We start from the raw sequence: 21,741 nt of genomic DNA on the forward strand, positions 1-21,741 counted from the left end.
GAGGAACGTGTGACACTAGTGTGGAGCGCTCGTTCACACAGCTTCAGCTGTTATTTAGTTTTCTTTGTTCTGTTCGGGCTGCGGTGAAGAACACAAAGATATTTCATCATCATAATATTTAAGGAGCAGGAACTTGTCATTTTTTTCTTGATTGATTAAAAGAAATCAATTTATAAACAGAATAGTATCCGCTTGATTCTTAAGTGATGAGCTGACTGTGTGGGTATGTTTGATCTCTGCTGTTCTTATGGGACGTGCTCCAGAGCCTTTAGACTGAGCTGTGTGATGCTGTCTCTCTCTGGTAAAAGGCTTCTTTGTGCTCCGTTGGGTTTTTGATCGATACACCTTAAAGTTAACTTCGAGGGGAATTCTAGTCACATACAACTTGGATCTTATTTTAGATCAGTTAGTAATTACCAAGTGAGTTGCCAAACTTGATTGGATGAGAAAACAAACGCGATCAGTAGCAACAAACTGTCCGTTCCAGTCTACAGACCAGTTCCAACAACGTAACCTCCGTCTCCCCCCCCCCCCTCTCCTCCAGGTTCTCAGTGACGTTCTGTTGGACCTGTACCGAGCTCTAAAGTGGGTGGTGCGCTCGGACCCGGATGATGTCGCCGTGCTCCATGCCCAGCTGGCTCTGGAGGAGATCGATGACGTAATGAGGAGGTTCATCTTCCCTGAGCAGAAGCTGGAGAAGAAGATTGTTGTCCTGCCATAGAGCTCCATTTGTATCTCTTCATAACCTCTTCACTGTTTGGACTTCTTATTTTGATATGCTCTGCTTAAGGCAGCGCTAGTTCTGCCTCCGTGTGATGTGGACTTTATGTCTCTGGACATTTCTGAGCTACAAACACCACGACTGTAACAGCAGCATGCAGGAAGTACGTCCTTATAAAGTACCCGTATACCATCATGTTCTACTGTACCACCAACAGTCCACTTCCAAAATAAAGTTCTAAAAACATATTGTTCTCAATCTTTATTATATATACAAAGTATTAAAAATAGGTAACTGTTCATACCGATACTGCCACTATTTTACCCAGAGTCTTATTAGTGATCACGTATCAGCCAAAGACCCCTGATGGAGGAACACCAGGCTTAAAGGGGCACTCCACTGCTCTACATGTCAGTCACTTTACTAGTCATTGGGGAAACTACTCCACAGTAGAAACCGCTGTATGATCACAGACGTGGGGTTTAGCACTGCTCCGTCCCTTTAGGAGACCATCACTCCAACAGGACAAGTGAACAGATTATGTGTAAATATTGGGCCCATTTTTCACAAGACTGACAAATCAGGAGAAAATATTCAAGACCTGTCTCAGCAACACTCTCACAATACGTGGTGGCGTTACTAGTCTAGCATTAATGTTAGCCAAACTGTCAACACTTTAAGCAAACGTCAACTGTCGTTAGCTAACGCGCTAGCTAAGTCATTTCTGTAATGCTAAATTTGGTTGTTAGCTGTGTTGATATCTAATGTTATATTAATACATTGGACCGCTCCCACAGACACAGTGTATGTCAAACCATTGGTGCAACTTGTAATGCGTCATCTTTTATGTCTTCTGTGCCTCTAGAGAAGCTTTGTCAAGAACAACCTAACGGGCATTATGGGAAATAAGGTTTGTTAGTACAAGCGTCCCGAGTCAGTTAGTCTCTTTACTGGACAAGCTTGTTGTAAATCACTCATGTCAACTCAACGTACAGCCACTGTTCATGAGATCATGAACAGTGGCTCAAGAGGGTTGTCTGGTGACCGCAATGTCGGCGGTTCGATCCTTGACTGGTACGTGTCGAAGAGTCCCTGAGCAAGACACTGAACCCCTAACGGCTCCCCGGGCGCCTGTCATTGGCAGACCACTGCTCCCTATATGGGTCAAATGCAGAGACAAATTTCCCCCTTAACGGGATCAATATAGTATAAATAAATTTTAAAAATCTGTCTAGAAACAGATGACTCCAAGTTAATGCAGGATTATCTTTTTACCTCCTTGAGACAAATACAGAACAAAGGTTTTAGGTTGAAGGAACCGTTCTAATATCACGTGCGCCTGCTTTGGTGTCGTTACTTTAGCTTTCTACATAAAATCAGACGTGTACAAAAATCTTTATATCTTTGAAAACTAGTGCAAAGCGCATTTCAAACGGGCCTGTTCAGAACGGGCCGGTTGCTTGGCCTTCGCTTCACACTCAACACCGCGTTGTTCCAGAGCAATACAGCAGCCAGCACACAGCTGCAATGCTACAGTATACGTATCATGTGGGTGCAGACGCTTACACAAACATTCACAGGAAACAAACTACCCAGCATGCTTTTCGTCAATTGCATCGAGTGACGGAGAGCAGCTGTAGTCAGCATGCCGTTCAGCGGTGTGACAGATAATAGGGTCCCCTCTGAATACACTACACAGCATGTACATAACACAGTAATAGTAAATAATGTCCCGTATCTCAAGAGCTCGCACTCAACACTGCACTTCCTTGGGTCCTCAGCGATACACCACAGCAGCATGAAGACAATCAGAGGAACGGTTGTAGAGAAACCTGAAAGACATAGAGACAGACAGAGGCTCCTCCCATTTTACTGAGATGGTTGAATGGTGGCCAGTGGTAAATGGAATTATTTCTTCTTTGGCACATTTTAACACAACCTGAACTGGAGACTGAACTACTCTATGTCAACAATGCCAAATAAGGGTCCAGGAGGGTTTGAACAGAGACGCGTGAGACATTCCTTCTTTTGTTTCTCCCATTGGGCGACAGGCTGACAGTGTTTTAGGCTTCTCTGTCCCTCCGTCTGTGTGAACATACAGCAAACACAAGGAGCGTCAGCTTTCTTTGAGACCCATGGATGTTTCCCCCGACTGGGAGTCAAGGTATCACTGTGTGGGGGGCAGCGTAGAAACACGAGCTCTAATCATGGGGGCGGAGTTCGGCCTCTCCACACCTGAGTTCACTCTGGAGGTTATGATTTTTAACACTAACAATGAGGTCTGTTTACGTTGTTTCCATTTAATTCAAGACAACAACCTTTTGACACCGGACAATATCGACATACATATTACCCAGCAGTCATCAGGCATATCTGTGTATATATATATCTATATATATATATAGATATATATATATATATATAGATATCTGTATACGACCAAAACACCAAAGAAAATGAGAATCTCTTCTTTTAATTCAACAGGTGTGTTTTTATAATTCATTTATAGGATATCATAAAGGGATATCATTTTGTTATCGCTCCTGACCATTTTACAAAAACATGAAGACCATGATGGAATTGGTTTCAACTCTCGGGGGAATATATAAGAAATGGCATCAGTGATCAATCATTTTGAGTTTTAATGTGTTTATTGTCATTCATTGTAATTTGAGCCACAGATGGCGTTCAAACGAGGAATGCGCGTTTATGCTCATTGTGCTATTGGTTGCATTGTTCTTCGATACGCCAGCGGACACACAAACAAGAATCAAAGAGGCAACGACTATAATCGACAAAACGTCATAAAACAACCTCCACAACGCAGAGGAGGGACTGTGATTCTCTGTCAAGTAATATTTCATATTCATGGACTATTATGTTGCCTTTTTACAAGCCCTGTAAAGAAAGAAGTCGAGTATTAAATGCATTATAAAGAAACGAAGGTTGAATATCCTGTAAACTATTTGATTTGGCTGCAAAATATTTACTCCAATGTAGATTTTAAGACCTCCTGTTTCTGAGATGTCTCAAAATGAATCGGCCTTCTTTGTAAAATCCCTCGACATGTTTATCGTGCTTTTAACCGTGAAGTTTAAAACTGTTAGCTCTGTCAGCACTGCTGCCACTGGTCGCGCTGTTAGCACCGTTGCTATCCGCCTGCTCAGGTTTATGTGTTCAGCGCCATGTGCAGGCAGTCCTGCTGTATGGATTGTAGCTGCTGAGGTAGTGGAGCAATAACACATTACGTAAAATCGAAGAACCATACAAAAATGTCTAGGTCTGAGCACAAAAAGGATCAATTGCAGATATCATTTGATACTACTTGGTACTAGTTTATTTCTGCTTATTCACAAAAGGTATAGATACCGAGCCCTATCTAACCACAATGTAAAGTAAAAGGTGTATCTCTGCAGAAGCATCATTCAAAGCCTGTAAAGTGACCTACAGTTAGTTCTGCCCTCTGTTGACAGAGCTGATAAAACCATGAGAAGTCTAATACGGTAATGACGTTTCCTCACCATGTGCTACGGTCAGGGAGCCAGAAAGGACCATGTAGAGCGTGAGAGATGCTGTACTTGTAGGTTGGTTGAGTTGAACAATCTTAGCCTGTTTTAAGTCATATGCATTCTATGACCTAACGTAAATGAAATGCGTTGTGATGTACCGATTCTCAGTGGCGTAGTGCAGTGTGTGTATGAGGCTGCCAGCCCAGCCGTGGAACCTACAGGACGTCAGCAGCTTAGCTTCAGAGCAGGAGAGGAGAGGGAGGGAGGGTAAATAAATAAGACCATAAAGGATGCTTTGAGCCAGGCGGAGAGGTGGAGAGTAGAGGGGGCTCCGGTCAAACAGTCCCCAGGCTTGTTGGAGGCTGCTGGCTGCATTGCAGAGGGATAGGGAGCTAGCTGGGGTGTCCAGGGAGGGAAGGGGGAGAGCGAGGAGAGGAAAAGGGGGTTATAGGAGACAGAGAGGGGAGCTGTGGAGGAGAAGCTCAGCAGCGTCAGTCTACCAGCCAGTCGGGACAGTGTGACAGAGGGGGAGAGGAGAGAATGATTTAGGCTCTGCTGCAAACAGGGGATGCAGAGACGAGTTAATACTGCAGCACGGGACAGAGGAAGAAGAGGGGGGAGGTGAGGAAACCTGGGGAAGACTCGTTGCAGGGCGCAAGGAGGAAATCAGACTTGAGGACCCCACTTTGGCCCGCGGTCTTCACCTTCACCATCACTTTGGCCCCATGCTGATGGAAATCAGGAGCATGGATGGAGAGCACCAGAGGCAGAGACCGGACTAGCTACTGCCCCCAACCTGTGAGCTACAGACGTAAGACTATACTAGCATCAGCTGCTGGTTGAGCACCTCTGATCCCATCTCAGCTGGGGGGCTTCATGCCCTGGGACAGTCCTGGGAGATAGAGGGAGGAGGTGGGGGAGGAGCAGGCAGCGGGGAGGCTGGCTCAGGAAAGTGGTGGAGGGTAGAGGTTTCAGCTGCCTGCTGTATTTTTGGATGCGGGATCTCCTGAATTAAGTGAGCAGGCTGGAATAAAGATGTAGTGTGAGCTAGTAGAAGGGGGGGGGGGGGGTACAGAACAAGGAGAGTGCTGTGCTGAGGAGAGTAGAGGACGTCCCGGCTCAACGGACGGACCAGGCGGACGGAGATTCGGGGGGAGTCCTCAGGGGGAGACAAAGACAGAGGGTCCACTGGATCAGGAAGGTAAGGCTTTTAAAACATATTCTGTCTTCATGATGTAAACTGCTGCTACTAGCACAGAAAGACGAGACACATCTGTGTTCTGGTGATCCGCATTAAGGACTGTTTATGCATCTAAACTGGGGTTTAGAATTAAATCAATAGTTGTTAAGGTTTTGGAAAAGAGAATGAATGAAAGTACTCGCGTGAGATCAAACCTGTTCAAGACGGACATCAACTGAACGGAAGTTTCAGGACCGTTGAAGTAAGCAACTTTAGTCAGAAACATACAAAGACTCGAGTGTGTTCTGGCTTGTGTGGTGAATGTGTTTGCAATGTGAGGTAGAGAAAATATTTCTTCTGCTTGACACTGAGTGAGTGTGTGAGTGTGTGTGTGTGTGTGTGTGTGTGTGTGTGTGTGTGTGTGTGTGTGTGTGTGTGTGTGTGTGTGTGTGTGTGTGTGAGAGTGTGTGTGTGTGTGTGTGTGTGTGTGTGAGAGTGTGTGTGTGAGAGTGTGTGTGTGTGAGTGTGAGTGTGTGTGTGAGTGTGAGTGTGTGTGAGTGTGTGTGTGAGTGTGAGTGTGTGTGAGAGTGTGTGTGTGTGTGTGTGTGTGTGTGTGAGAGTGTGTGTGTGAGAGTGTGTGTGTGTGAGTGTGAGTGTGTGTGTGAGTGTGAGTGTGTGTGAGTGTGTGTGTGTGTGTGTGTGTGTGTGAGTGTGAGTGTGTGTCAGTGAGTTAGTAAACTAATTCACTTGAACAGGACTAAATAAATTCCAGAACTGCTGCTCTTTCTGCTTTAAAGAGGGAAGTTATAAAATGACTCAGTAATAGCTGAGGAATAGGTGTGTGTGTGTGTGTGTGTGTGTGTGTGTGTGTGTGTGTGTGTGTGTGTGTGTGTGTGTGTGTGTGTGTGTGTGTGTGTGTGTGTGAGAGTGTGTGTGTGTGTGTGTGCTGCCTCCTGGCATGTACATGCGCTGCTTTTTCCCTCTCTGGAGGCAGACGGTGACCGGTAGGAAACGGTTGACAGGAACGCCTCAGAGCGGCCGTTTGAAGGCTTCTGCCTTCTCCAAAGAAAGCGCCGCCCTGTTTGACTTTCCATGGCATCACTGCCATGCCGGACCTGCCGGGTCTGGTTGCTTTTTACACAAAGCCTGCTAGTATTTGACAGGCTGCTTATGAGACCTCAGGTGAAATAGATTATAAACGCCATGTTCCAGTCAGAAATAACAAATTCTTCTTCCTACAAATGTAAAGTTAAATTCATAACCACTAGAAAACACCCTTGCTCATTTCAACACAGTCAGGGATTAGCAGCTACAGCCTCACTTGGTCTGGTGTGACCGTGTTTATTGTGGTGGCTACTGTTTAGTTTAGATCGCTGTGGAACTGACTTTATTCTGTCAGGTCAAACTTTATCACTTTGTTCTACTTATTCTCCTGTTACACTGTGTTTTACTCTGCCACAGATTTAAAGACAACGTTTGTTACCCGGAGCGTTAGAATCTCATTAGAATGCATATTTAGATTGATGTTAGGTTTCAAAGGTAGTTATCACAAGTTGAAAGATCGCTAAACTGAGCGAGTCACCACAAGACATGAGTGGAGGACCAGAGGCTACACTGGGTCTATTTCAATAGAAGGTATACAAATGACTTCATCAAACACAACTGACATGCAATTCAGACATTACTTTCTTGTGTTTGTTTTGAATGGTGATCCTGTGACTCACATCTCCTCAGCTACGTCACTTCCTTCATTATGTGATGAGAAATGTAAAAGATGATTTAGTGCTGCACTACCAGGAGAGATGTGGAGGCACGGAGAGAGCACGCTGAAGGCAAATGACCCTGAAGTCCCAGACATTTCTTTTTTGTTTAGTTTTTTTATTCTGTATTTTGTGTTTCACATCATAACTCTCTCCTCATATTGAAAATGTGTTGCGTTTGCTGGCCGGCATTGATAATGTCAAGCCTAACATTAGCAGGAAGTGAGGAGGTGAGCTGGCAGGTTAATTGGTGTAATTCATCACATATTCAATGTTGTTCATGTGATGAACATGGACATGTAGGGCCTGTCCTTACACACGTAGACACGTTAGTTCCCTTTTTGTGTGCTCACCAACCGCACGTCCTCAATACCTCTCAGCTCATCCTGTCATCTCTCCCTCACTTCCTGTCATCTCTCCCTCACTTCCTGCCATCGGACCTCCACGTCTGCCTGGGCATGCTGCTGTAGAGAGACAATGTTTCTGAATGAAATATTCATTTTGAACAACATTATAAGGACAGGTGCATAGAAGAATATGTGAGAAGATTCCAAGATGACCAAAAATGTCTTGGCATGTCATAGCACAGCATATGTATTTCCACTCCAATACACAGCTTGAATGTAGCAAAAAGCTAATACACACTATTTTGATTTTCACTGTCTCTGTTCTCTTTCAGTGACACCGCTGTGACACTGTACACTGTACACTGTGACACTGTACACTGTACACTGTGACACTGTACACTGTACACTGTACACTGTGACACTGTACACTGTGACACTGTTACACTGTACACTGTGACACTGTACACTGTGACACTGTGACACTGTTACACTGTTACACTGTGACACTGTGACACTGTTACACTGTGACACTGTTACACTGTGACACTGTACACTGTGACACTGTTACACTGTGACACTGTTACACTGTGACACTGTGACACTGTTACACTGTACACTGTGACACTGTTACACTGTGACACTGTTACACTGTTACACTGTGACACTGTACACTGTGACACTGTACACTGTGACACTGTTACACTGTGACACTGTGACACTGTTACACTGTGACACTGTACACTGTGACACTGTACACTGTGACACTGTGACACTGCTGCTCAGCAGCAAACAGCCAACAGACAGTTAGACAGCGGCTGGTGAACGTTCAGCAGCAGAAGAGACGGATCATTTTATCATCTTTTGAGAAAAATAAAATAGAACATGACTCAAAATAATGCATGTTTTCCTCCCAGACGTTATTCTGTCCAAGTAACAATGAAACACAGTAAATATCACAGGAAGTGAAAGATCATCATCATAATCTTATCCCATTAGACTTCTGAGGGAAGTTCTCACAATCAGCATATGAATTATTGAGTTATGGTCAGAAACATGTTTTGGTCACAGTGACCTTTGACCACCAAGATGTCATCAGTTGATCCTTGAGCCAGATGTGATGAATACAGCTGCAGTGTGCTTTTCTTTGAGACTGACCAATACAACAGATAGAAGTACCACAACACAGAAGTAGAACATTCTAGAACTCACAAAACAATGGAAAGCATCTCCTCCCCTCCATCCTTCTGCTGCTGCTACAACCAGATGACACCTGGTGACAGTCATAAGGGGGCGTGGCTTCCAGTACATTACATTCAGTGTCAACAAACAGTTGTAAGAATAATGACAGTATTTTTTTCTGCTGATCCATATATACTGTATATATATATATATATATTTTAAAAAATGACATACAGTGCAATATTTGACCTTGTGCTCCTCCTTCTACCTCTTTCTGACGAGTGTTGTGTACTTACACACTAACAGGGCCACTGCCACAGAAAGAAGGATCACAGATTTTAAATGTTTTAAACTGTTTAGTGTTTTGCCCTGGACAAACTATATTTTAAAAACTGGGCAAATAAAAACAGATAATTTCATTTAACTGCAATTGTAATATGGTAAACCATTTTTTAAATAAATGCACCATCATCCCTGTATACCTGAAGGGTCCAGTCTGAGTGACTACCGCCCCGTGGCACTCACACCCATTGTGAGTGCTTCGACAAACTGGTTCTAGAGATTTAGAGTCCAAAGAATGAGGTGAAGGAGGGTTTAGCGGCAGCTTTTTTTGTGTATGTATTTTTTCTTTTGTAGCAAAATGAGACTGCAGTTCTGTGTTAAACAATGAAAATAAATGAACCTCGTAACCTTGTAGCTTTGAATATGTCAGGGATTACATTTGACCTCATGGGTGGGATTTTCCAACATTTTGACTAACAGTCAAGAGAGCCGGATAAGAAAGACAAAACAGGGCTGGAAAGAACCTCTAAATGACAGTGATGACACGTAAAAACAATGATTGAGAAGGAGACTCTTTAGTGTCTTTTCCAAAACCTCTATTAACAAAATCCCCCTTTCTGTAACAACCTAGAGAGCACATAGACTGTTTCTCCAGTGCCAGGATGTAAATCTATACATCCACTCAGAGAGGTGGATACATGTGTCTGTGCTAGTGTGTCCCACAGAGCTGAATGTAACAGAGATATCTGTCTGTCTCTCCTGCGTTGGCCTGGCCAGGTGGGTTGGGGGTGGAGGGTGAGGAGGGCCATGAAAAGACAGAATTGTTCCTCCGTTTTGACTGTTCCAAGCACTGGCCAAACCCCGGATGGCCTTTAATTAGAACTATTAACCCAGAGAGAGGGAAGAAGGGAGCGCCAGAGGGTCTAATGGGAGGAGGGGCGAGGAAGGAGGGAGGAATATGAATGAGGGTAGAACAGATGGGCAGATGGTGTTCAACTGTAAGTTCTTCATTTAAAGAGCTTGAATGTCCACCAAATCTAAGCCAGATACTCTTTGACAAGGTATTTTGTGCAGTGTATGTGAAAACCAGGTTGTCTTTTAAGTATTTACTCTCTGCGCAGAGAAGGTTCAATCATCACAACAGAATGCGTTCAGTCTCAGTGAGGAAGGACCAAAACAAAAGTGAACAAGCTTTCTTTATACAGAATGAGCAAAGGTGGGGGCCGACGGCCAACGTTACAGACATTTTGGTCTCAGACTTTGGGTCTCAGACTGATAGGAACAACAATGAAAAACAAACGTCCAGCAACCACACCAAGCGGCCCAAAGGCCTTGGTGCTGGAACATTCTCATACAACACAGTTAGTTATCTTTGTGAACAGAGAGGGAGAATTCTTCTTCTGCACAACAGAGACACGGTGAAGTTACCTATGCATGAATACGATATACTGAGTAGAAATATATACTAAGTAAAAATTGAGCATTACAGATCCTGATGCCTGAATCATTCAGTAAAGTTCTATAAACCCAAAAGCAGTCTCCGTGTCCTGGCCAGTTAAAGCCTTCAGCTCAACTACTGTTGTAATACAACTATAGTGGAGGTCAATAGTGGGTTTAGTACTCGTACTAGTATCAGCAATAGTTCCATAATTATTAGTAGCAGTAAATAACTGCTACACTGAACAGTTCTCTTTTGCTTCTGGCATCATGTCTCCATGATGTCAACGGTTGATGCTGGTGCCTTTTAGTTGATGGTGGCCGGTAAAATCTTTTGTATAAAAAACAGGAAGTGTTGCATGGTCTCTGGAATCCAGAGGCCCCAATATCTGTCCAACCTGACTTGTACAAAAGACCTGTGTTGATACGTCACCCTTTCATGTACTGAATAACATGCTCAAGCTCCTCATGTGTGTGTCCATACGTGGATTCAAGTAGCAAATGTTGTGCAAAACTAAGTAGCATTGCTATAAATGAAACTATTTATTCTTGTGAAAGTCAATTCAAACACAGTTTACCCACTTTCAGTGTTACTTTTCTCTTTCCCTGCCTTCTCCTTCTCCTTCCACTTTCACCCTTTCTATAAAATAAACTTCTCATTTCTGCTCTCGTCTAACCTCATCTTCACTCCAGTAAATCCTTCAACCTGTCCCTGAACATGTGTCCTCTTACTGAATGATCCTCACTTTGACATCTGTTGGGGTCCACACTACCCCACATTCTCCTCCACCTCCAGATGCCCTCTCGCTGCAGGAATGCGCTGAACATCGTGGTCACCACCCTTTTTGCTGCGGTGGTCCTCTTCACCATTCTGCTGGCCTATGTCACAGGTTAACTTGTGAATTTCAATGATATACACATAGACAAACATGTACATGAGAATCAAAACAAGTGATGGTCACGATGATGATGATAACAGGTGACGTTTTTTGGTTTGGTTTTTCTTAACTTCGTCTCTACTGTGTTTCGTCCTGATAAAGGCTACCAGTTCATCCACACTGAGCAGCACCACCTCTCCTTTGGCCTCTATGGTGCCTTCCTTTCCCTCCATCTCCTCCTCCAGAGCCTTTTCGCCTTCCTGGAGCATCGGCGGATGAGGAGCCCCTCAAGGCCACAGCACCTCCGACGCTCCGTGGCTCTCTGCATTGCTGCCTACCAGGAGGACCCGGACTACCTGAGGAAGTGCCTGCGCAGTGTTCGCCGAATCTCCTTCCCTGGGCTGAAGGTTGTGCTGGTGGTGGATGGTAACCGGCCAGAGGACCACTACATGGTTGACATTTTTCAGGAGGTGATGGGCGGGGCTGACCAGGCTGGCAGTATGGTGTGGAAGGGAAACTACCACAGTGATGGGAGTGGAGGAGGAGGAGTCGGAGGTGGAGGGAGGAGCACAGTGCACATGGAGGAGGCAGCACGAGTGGCTCGGCTGGCCAGAGGCTGCCGCTACTCCTGTATCATGCAGGAGTGGGGAGGGAAAAGAGAGGTGATGTACACTGCCTTTAAAGCACTGGGGGACAGTGTGGATTATGTGCAGGTAAGGACACCGAAAATAGTATGCATATTTGAGGGACCACATCAAAAAACATTTTAGAAGTTTTAAAAAAGGTTTAGAGGGCCACTTGACCAATTTTACACATTCACAAGATCTGTTTCCTCCCCATAAGGTATACTACACTCAGCCTGTAGCAACATTTATATAATCTCTTGTATGTCTCAAGGAAATTTGGGAAATCTGAGAAAATAACCCTAATGATAACCAGGGTTACCTCGGCTTGGGCTTGAGACTTCCTGTTTTCAACAGACAGCCTGTGTTACGAAGTGTATGTGTGGAGTAAGGATAATACAGTGTACTCCATTATTCTCTATTCCATTTTGAAACCAGAAAACAAGAGTAAAACAGGAAATCACATTTACCTCAAAAATACAATCACTTGAATCTAAATTCAAAGAACTGTATTTATTCAAGTTTTTGCAAAAAGATTACATTTGAACACATCATGATAATGTTAGAATTCCCCTTCGCCCAATACTCATTTTAACTGAATGGAGCATGAACTTAATATAATGTAAATCAATGGCACCACCCATTAACCTTAGCTGCACGCTCCATGCAGGACTGTGTGGCTTACCGGCTGCTAGCAGCTAACGCTAGCTAGCTCTCGTCCTTTGTTGTTCACAATGGAGCGGAGAAACAATAGGTTGCATCCTCCAGATGCAACTACAGTGAGTTTACTGCGTCCCAAAAACATTTTCTATCGTTCCCGGGACGACGGGTCTCGAGCCCTCACGGTAGGTTTTCAGGGTTTTGGCATCGACTTGGTACCGCGGTATTGGTTCTTATGACAATTGAAGTGTCCCTGAGCAAGACACTGTACCCCTAACTGCTCCCCGGGCGCCTGTCATTGGCAGCCCACTGCTCCCTATATATACAGGGATGGGTCAAATGCAGAGAATAATTTCCCCACTGTGGGACTAATAAAGGAATGTTTCTTCTTCTTCTTCTATTCCTAGTGTGGAGTTTAATATACATGAGTGTATCCCAGGCAGATAGTTTGTAGTGAAATTGATCTCAAAATGGTCACAAATGTGTATTACATGATCTACAAATGAAGAATAAGATTTACAAATATCTGCAACAATTTGTATGTAATTTTGGGTCTTCACAAATGTGTGTTTCAATCTACACTTGCATCTGTGTGGAGCTGTCTCCAGCTCCACACAGATGCACAAATTCATGCTGTGGTTAAGGACTAGTGGAAAACTGGGACATCTGGTCTTTCGGTGAAATTCTGTGTAATTTGGGAAACAAAACTTTCTGAATTGACAGATTAGCTCTTCACCCCTTGATTAGAACACATACATTTACCCACTATATACTCTATATAGTTGCCTGTAAATGTAAATGTATGGTTAGAATAAGCTCCTGTTAGGTGTTGGACCCTCCCTATACATAAAATACACCTAGATGCCGCATTGGCCGCTTTATCCCGTTGCTGCGATACGTCAACGTTGCCGCCATATTGGAGCAGGCAGGACTGTCCTGTAAACAAATAGTGATGGCGAGTCTACATTTCTCAAGCTATTTCGATGTGTCGTTTCAAGAATTCAAGGGTCTCATGATTCCAAAATGGTGACAAAATAAAACCTGAAAGAATGAAAGAACACCCACTCTCAAACGTTATTCCACTGCAAGACCTGTAATCAGTGCAGAAAGAAGGAATCAACACATTTCTCTGCTCAATGCTTTGATCAGATTCGACCATCTTTGTCAATACATTAGCCCATCATGGATTGTCCTAATAAAAGCTTGTCATCTTGTAATGTCACTGGTGTTTATGTTTTGTTGCTGTGTGGTTTGTAACAGCGGAAAAGAGAGTCTGTCCTTTTCCATTGTGCTGTGTAGCTACAGCATTGAATTCAGATTATTTTATCTTCCAGAAAGTTTTCTTGTATTAAGTTAACCGCAGATTTTGGCAGAAGGCCAAAAATTGACGACCAATTCAACTGTGAACATAGGGACGGCTGAGTGTGTGTAGCCAACAATAATCACATTACAAAGCCATCAATGGAGGACAATTTATATTCATCTGCACACTAACCAGATATCATTTAATTAAGTCAGCTGTATTAATGGTGCTTTGGATATCTGTCCTGCTTCTGTGCTGGCTCATACTGATGTCAACATTCCTCTCAATGAAATAAATAAAACTGAACATTGTTTGCATACTATGAATGCTGACAGTGTTTAAGTCAGACTTTTAATTTAGTAGAAATACCAGCTGCACTATAAAGTACCATAAGGTAAATGTGCATCTATGGGTGCCTTTCCTTGAATATGTGTTGAGTCTTCACATAATATCACACCCTTAATGATTCTCAATACAATATTCAGAGCAGAGGGATTGCCTCTCCCTGGCTCTCGTATTGGCAACGGCGGAGGTGGCTGCTAGCAGCTAATGGTGCTAGCAGCTAATGGTGCTAGCAGCTAATGGTGCTAACAGCGTGACCAGTACAATGAAGGGCAACAGGCATGCAACTAACTATGCACAAACATGCAGTTGCGGCTGGCCTGGCTATGTAAACAAAGAAAAGAAAAACTCGGATTACAACACACATAGAGGGAGAGTGACTTCATTCTCTGCTCAGTTAGACATTAATCCTATATATTTTTACATTGCAAATAGTTGTTTGCTGCTATGTTGCTCTGGATATCGTATTGAGAACCACATTTTAATTCTAATCCTAAATTTAAACCAAACAGGCATTCAAAATCTTTGAACTATATTTTAAACTTTTGTGTCTCACATAAAAGCCATTGAACAAACAATAGCCACCCAAAACAACAGAAAATCAACATCGGACTTAACGGTGCAAGATACGAGATTGGTAGCATTTCGATTGCCTCTCAACGGCTCTCAACATGGCGACGCCTCACAGTGCTAGTAGTGCTAATGTTACAAACTACAGCAAACCTGCTGACAGAGCTAACAATGTTTACCTGAGAGGGAACCGGAAGGGTGAGTGCAACGCAGTGGCGGGCCGTGCATTCTATACCTGGGCCTTCAGTGCTGTCCGACTACAGTTCCACCTCCTAATAACCTCATTATGAGCCACAGCTACGGTTATTTGTTTCTAAGGGTGTAACATCACGTATTCGTATTAAACCGTTCGGTACGAGGCTTATGAACCGAACAATACGTTTGAATAATACTAGTGCGTTTGGAAAATGCAGAAGCTTAAATTGTGGGAAATATAATGTTTTCGTTGGACTTTGCTCACGTAGGAGACAACGGGCTGTGACCTCTGAACCCGGAACAAAAATAACCAAACCAAAACACAGCTGAGGCCCCGCACTTCTGGAGGCTACGCTAAACTAGCTTAACAAACAATAACTCTGCACATGACGGGATGCTTCGTAATTAACGGACAATGCATATAGTCCAAATCTATATAATTAACACAATGACAACAACAAACTCACAAGAACCAGTCACATATATTCATATGACAACAGATCAACAAATCAATCCAGCAGACCTGCAGCAACATGCATTCTGCTGCACACTGGAGGGCCATTCAGGTATTAGATGTAAAAAAACAAACCAAATGCAGTTGACTTAAAGACAAACTCCATCCTCCTTTCTTTGTTGACAAAGAGTTTAATCCCACGGTTAAATCCCAACTCACAAATCAGTTTCTCCTCCTTCAGCCATTGAGTGTTAAAAAACAAAGCTAGGTAAAAAAATAATAAACTACACCAAGCAAAATGCAAAAAATGTCATAATTTCTTCCATATCTTTCAATTTGAACTCTTACTACTCCGACTAAGCTTTGCTGGCTACCTTAAATTTCGTTTCACAATAGTCACGTGCTCGCCCACTGACCAATCACAGCACACGCTGCACCTCACTGCAGAGCTGCACTGGAAACTGAGCTGCACGTAATGCTGACGTAGTTGTAGACCAGCTAGCAGGCTCTGACACGTCAAAGAATACGCCCAACATGTCAAACTAAAGATCTGATTGGTTGAACACTATGACAATCAACAATATCGTCCCCATTCACTTAAACGGCACATGGATGCACTTGTGAGTCTGCAGGCCTCGGGCCTCTCTTCTTACCTAGAGACACAGAGGTGAGATCTGATTGGATAAAAGCTCTACTTAAAACAAGCTGCACTGGAAGCAGAGCAACTGAGGAAGACAGTAGCTGTGCAGTGAGAACATAAGATAATGGGAAACATATTTTTATAAATTATAATACATGTAGTGTGTTTAAGAAAAATTATAAAATTATAAAATAGCTATAACTTTCTGATTGTGTTTAGGCCAGCAGAGAAGGCCTTGCAGGCCCTGACGGCCCACCACTGGCGCATTGTTTCCGCAATGACTAGTTGGTCGTGCCAGCCTTATGAGTTGTAATCGCTATATGAGAGCAGCGAAGATCAGCGACCCTGGCCTAGCAAGTGGGGCATCCTCACGTGCACAAACATGCACTTTAAGCACGTGCGACCAGCCAGGCCCAGCTATGGCAACCATGAACAGCATAAGTGGTTACGGATAATGGATGGATCTTTACATCGCAAATAGTTGTTGAACAACAAACTCATTCTTCATATCCTCTGTGCCCTTGCTGTGGGTCAATGGTCATGTCCACAGCTGACCCAGTTCAGTGTAGGTAGAATGAACTAGCTGGAATCTGTCAGCAGCCTCTCATTTCTCTAATGGATTTCACTCAGTGTTGCAACACCTGCAGCCTTAACTTGACCAATGGATGTATATTTCTGAGTCTGTGATGCGATGCATTATTGCCACCCTGTGCTTGTTGTGTCCTTTTTCAGGTGTGTGACTCAGACACAGTTCTAGACCCAGCATGTACCATAGAAATGCTGAAGATCCTTGAGGAAGATCCAATGGTGGGAGGGGTCGGTGGAGACGTGCAGGTAAAATACAATACAATAATGAAGACCCAAGACTATAGATGTTTGGTTTGAAAGTCAATTTAAAAACTCTTGGGCCACCAAGGGAGTTGATTGAAAACTCATTACTACACGAAAGCACATTTTCCTTTTCTTCCTTTGTTGATTTATGTTCCCTTTACTTTCCTATCCTCCAGATCCTTAACAAGTACGACTCCTGGATCTCCTTCCTCAGCAGCGTACGCTACTGGATGGCCTTCAACATCGAGCGGGCCTGCCAGTCCTACTTTGGGTGCGTCCAGTGTATCAGTGGCCCTCTGGGGATGTATAGGAACTCTTTGCTCCAGCGCTTCCTGGAGCCCTGGTACCACCAGACCTTCCTAGGCTCCAAGTGCAGCTTCGGTGATGACCGCCACCTCACCAATCGGGTGCTCAGCTTCGGCTACAAGACAAAATTCACAGCGCGATCGCAATGCCAGACTGAGACACCGACCCAGTATCTGCGTTGGCTAAACCAGCAGACTCGATGGAGCAAGTCTTATTTCCGTGAGTGGTTGTATAATGCCCTGTGGTTCCACAAGCACAGCCTCTGGATGACCTATGAGTCCGTGGTCACTGGCTTCTTCCCTTTCTTCTTGGTTGCCACCGTCATCCATCTCTTCTACCGTGGAAGGCTGTGGAACATCCTGCTCTTCTTATTAACGGTCCAACTGGTTGGGATGGTGAAGGCCACCTACGCCTGTTTCCTGCGTGGCAGCCTGGTGATGATCTTCATGTCACTGTACTCTCTGCTCTACATGTCCAGCTTGCTCCCTGCCAAGATATTTGCCCTGCTCACCATCAACAAGGCTGGATGGGGCACTTCAGGCCGCAGGAAGATTGTGGTGAACTTCATTGGCGCTGTGCCTGTCACAGTGTGGGCTATGGTGCTGCTCGGGGGTGTGGTGTATACAATCTACTGTGAAACACAGGAGCCATTTAGTGAGACAGAGAAAGTCTTGTTGATAGCAGGGACAATACTTTACGCCTGCTACTGGCTCATTCTGCTGGTGCTCTACCTGGCAATCGTAGCCAAACGGTGTAACAAGAGGGAAGAGCAGTATCACTTGCCATATGCGGAGGCATAACCCTGCTTCCAGGGAGACTGGTAGGACATTCACACCGAGTTTGACTGCAGTGTGACTCTAGCAATGTCTCTGAACCTGTGAAATGCTAAAGTGATGAGCTGTGAATCACAAAGACTTTCATCTTCATCATTGGTGCTAAAAAGGTGTGAATCTGAAATCTGAGCAGCAGGAATCTAATCCAGTTGGGGGAGACTCAGTGATGAGTAGATCCACAGAGCTTGCCAATTTATATCATGCTCAACGGTGCTTCACATTGAAAAACCAAACCAAACGAACTGATCCAGTGTTCACACACTAAGTAACGACGTGCTCAGAAGAACATTAGTGTATGGGAACAGGTTAGCTGTAAACTGTGACAAATGGGTGCAGTGCAGTGCTTTTAATGAATATAAAGTAGGAAAAGGGACAAAATGAGACTTAGAGACATAGGTCTTGTTTATTAGTTGGTCAGTTTTTCGGGTCCCTCATTTTGATAGAGATGAGATGGGGTCAAATGCGACAGACCTGAACGTCTATAATAAACAATAGATAAAATAGCAAGGCAATTCTCTCAAGTCTAAGCACCTCTATACCAGAAAAGAAGAGGGGACCTTAGATGCATTTAGTCACAAGAGTGTGTCTCAAAGGTGTTCAGACAGAACGCAAAGCAAATTTTAGAAGTGGTGCAATTGCCAGAGTCAATTGAAAGAACTGACTGGGCATGATAGATGCTCTATGTGGCACAAAATACATCTGAGAAAGTTTAAAATGTTTAAACGTGAGTGTGATAAAGTGTGATATTTAGAATATTTTCCAACATGGAACTGAACTGAAGGTGAAACTTATCTATACTGTTTTTGTCAACGGAGGCCAGTGGCTTTGAAGAGAACATATATAACTTTAACTTTCAGGTCTGATGGCAAGATAAGGTGGTCAAATTATTTTGTTAAGGTGAGCCTTTCCTTTAGGTGGCTAAAATACATGTTGCTGCTGCCCCTGTCCACAGCAGTATATTACTTTGCTCTTGTGTCAGTACTCCTGGCCGTTTCTCCAAACTGGGGGCAGGCCGACAGCCATTGACAGTAGGTAGACCTGATACATTGACTATCGATAAGTACCTCTTAGAACCCCATTTCAAAACACCCGAACCATCTCTTTTACTGTTTGTGAACAATAAACATAGACTGTTTATGTGAAGACTCGGTTTGTGTTCTGCCTCAACACATCATAAAGCATAGGTTAGTCTATCTTAGTACAATACTCACATACCATATAGGCGTCTTTCAAAGAGTTGTTGGTTGCGGTAATCATCCAGTGGCCGTGAAGTAATATCTCTTCAAAGATTTACCTTTTCAAAACCTATACTGTTACTTAGAGCACGTCCACACTGCTCCATTTCCATTTTAAACGCACATGTTTTGCTACGTTTACACTGAGCGTCCACACTACGCCGGCGTTTTCGAGCGCCGAAAACGGAGGAGTTTGAAAACTCCGGGTTGCGTTTTCGTGTGGACGGTCGGAAACAGATAAGTTTAGAAACGATGACGCCCACACCCGCGTTCACTACTTGATTGGTTCTTAGCAGTCATGACGTGTCCTTCCCTGATTCGTCACACGCCTATCACGTGACCCGGAAGCTCACAAACATTGATTACCGATCGACTACCAGGTTAATTTAACATGGACAACTGATTACAGGTGTAGCTGACCTTGTTGTCTTTACTAGCAGCTGTTGTTCAGTAAAAGTCTGCATTATTTCGGAGGAAGCAGCTGTTAATGGAGCGATTAGTGACCAGCAGGTTACGGAGTGGCCGTCTGAACTCACGGTTAGCAGTAAATGCTATTCAGTAGGACAGATAGCTAAGCCACCAGCAGAGCTACGAGTGAGAACAACAACAACAACACCAAGGAAACGAGTGAGAGACGTGTGTTGACCACATTTATGGACCCATAATCTAATAAACTGTTACGTGTAAGTGTTGATTTTAAAGTGAATTTGATGTGTGAGAGAGAGATAGAACAAAACCTGCAGTGCTGTAACTAACGTTAAGTAAATAAAACTTTCCACGAACTGTGTCTGTTTGAGTTCATAGAGGAAGATTTTAGAGAAGATCTTAAGTATCAAACACGACCTTTCATTATTAAAGACTACTTTATTACTCTGTCCTATTATTTTAGCTAAGCAACCAATCTACTTCCTGTTTACATCGACACCCACACGCATGCCCAGTGTACGTGAAGAGTCACGTCATATTCGTTTTCAGGCGTGTTAATCTGGACGGAGATCAATTCGAAAACGATGCTGAAACGCCGTGTGGACGGAGATCGTTTTAGTTTTAAAACTCCGCTTTCGTTTGAAAACGTAGTAGTATGGATGTAGCCTTAGCCCAGCGGTGTCAAACATGCCTCTTAACACCTCCAAACCCTTAACACCCATACCTTGCATCTTATGTAAATGAAAGTGAGACAACTTCCCAACCTCAACTGTGCGGTTCTCACATCCTCCAACTTTGTGTGCTGTTATACCTACCTGCTACGAGCCAGCTAGGAGGGCACTGCAAATAAAACAAACTGAAAGCCACATTTCTCGTTCCCAGAAGTCACATTTCTCCTCTTCTCGTAGAGGCTTACCACCTCCCCCCCATCCACATACCCCAGCTGTGCCAAGGTCCAGGGGCGTTTCTAGGATTGAAAGAAAGGGGGGGCTTAGCCCCAAGGGGAGTGGCATGTTTGCGCGTGTAGTGCGCGGCAATTTTTTTTGGGGCCCATTTGGGGCCGTGGATATCCATTGTTTCAGACAGTTCATAGATTGGTTCAATCAGAAAGAGTGTGATTTTGCTCTGTAGTTTTGCTTGCATTCAGTATATGATAACACAAGAGACAGAATTTCAGGGGCATCGTGAAATTTGACAACACAAATATGAACTTTTCTCAAATAAAGAGAGAAATAATTTTCCTGCTTGTAAAGGAAAGACGGATAAACTAGCTTTCATATCCACGTCACTCCCAAATCCTAATTCTTAAAGGGACCGCACACAATGGATGGAGAGTGGACCTGACTGTGTCAACTTTATATCGTTAAGTATGATGATGGGCTGTTGGATTGTAATTTGAAGGGGGAGAAAACATACAAACCAGAACGCACGCACATATGTAGCATGTTAGAGTTATAAATAACTTCCATGTGAGAAACAATAGTTTAATTTAATGACATCACCAAAATAAAAAAAAAGTTTTTTTTTTAATCCAATAATGCCAAATTATTTGGGGGGGCTGAAGAACATTTTAGGGGGGCTTCAGAACAGAACCATAGGGTACATCCCAAGTCTCTTATTTGTCATTTCCTCACGCCTCGCTCCTCGCTTGAACCGGACGTTGTTCTGCTCTGGCCGTCCCAAAGCTCTTATTTCTCAGTTTAAGTCACCAGTTGGTCATAGTTTCATTCAGGGATTCAGAGATTTTGTATGTGGTCACTTTTATATTTTGCCAAATTATGTAACAGTATAGTTTACTAAAGGAAACTATTCTCTTAACTTTGGACATTTGTGTCCTTTTATACAGTAGATGAAACCATTATTTATTCATTCCATCAACGGTGTAAAGACTGAAGACCAAAGACATTTCTTTTGAAAACTGAAGCTGCTCTCTAGCTTCTCCAGAGGCCGATTCAAAGCCAAATTAACTGATTCAATTTGAGCAACTGCTGCTTCATCCCAATTAAGAGTTTACATCCAATAACACGAGA

General features: G+C 43.6%; 2 protein-coding genes across 3 annotated transcripts in view; both read left to right on the forward strand.

The window, feature by feature from the left end:
• The window catches only part of tango6 (transport and golgi organization 6 homolog (Drosophila)), a 40,256-nt gene extending 39,289 nt beyond the window's left edge, over nt 1–967 (forward strand). For both annotated transcript variants that reach the window (XM_076076318.1, XM_076076319.1), the window contains exon 18: nt 545–967. In XM_076076318.1, the coding sequence (XP_075932433.1) occupies nt 545–721 (177 nt within the window). In that variant the 3' untranslated portion in view covers nt 722–967. The remainder of the gene's footprint in view (nt 1–544) is intronic.
• Nucleotides 968–11,190: 10,223 nt separating this feature from the next.
• Nucleotides 11,191–18,017, forward strand: has3 (hyaluronan synthase 3). Its single transcript, XM_076076322.1, has 4 exons — nt 11,191–11,305; nt 11,456–12,006; nt 16,813–16,914; nt 17,088–18,017. The coding sequence occupies exons 1-4, from the start codon at nt 11,212–11,214 to the stop codon at nt 18,015–18,017; spliced, it is 1,677 nt and encodes a 558-aa protein (XP_075932437.1). The 5' UTR covers nt 11,191–11,211.
• Nucleotides 18,018–21,741: the final 3,724 nt, after the last annotated feature.

The sequence above is a fragment of the Anarhichas minor genome, unplaced genomic scaffold (genome assembly GCF_050575085.1).
Source record: "Anarhichas minor isolate MPS153535 unplaced genomic scaffold, ASM5057508v1 ptg000005l, whole genome shotgun sequence".
Classification (NCBI taxonomy): Eukaryota; Metazoa; Chordata; class Actinopteri; order Perciformes; family Anarhichadidae; genus Anarhichas; species Anarhichas minor.

Coding starts and splice junctions, on each gene's coding strand:
- has3 (XM_076076322.1), top strand. CDS start 11,212: ATGCCCTCTCGCTGCAGGAATGCGCTGAACATCGTGGTCACCACCCTT. Junction 11,306..11,455: donor TCTGCTGGCCTATGTCACAG/GTTAACTTGTGA, acceptor GTCCTGATAAAG/GCTACCAGTTCATCCACACT. Junction 16,915..17,087: donor GGGTCGGTGGAGACGTGCAG/GTAAAATACAAT, acceptor CCTATCCTCCAG/ATCCTTAACAAGTACGACTC.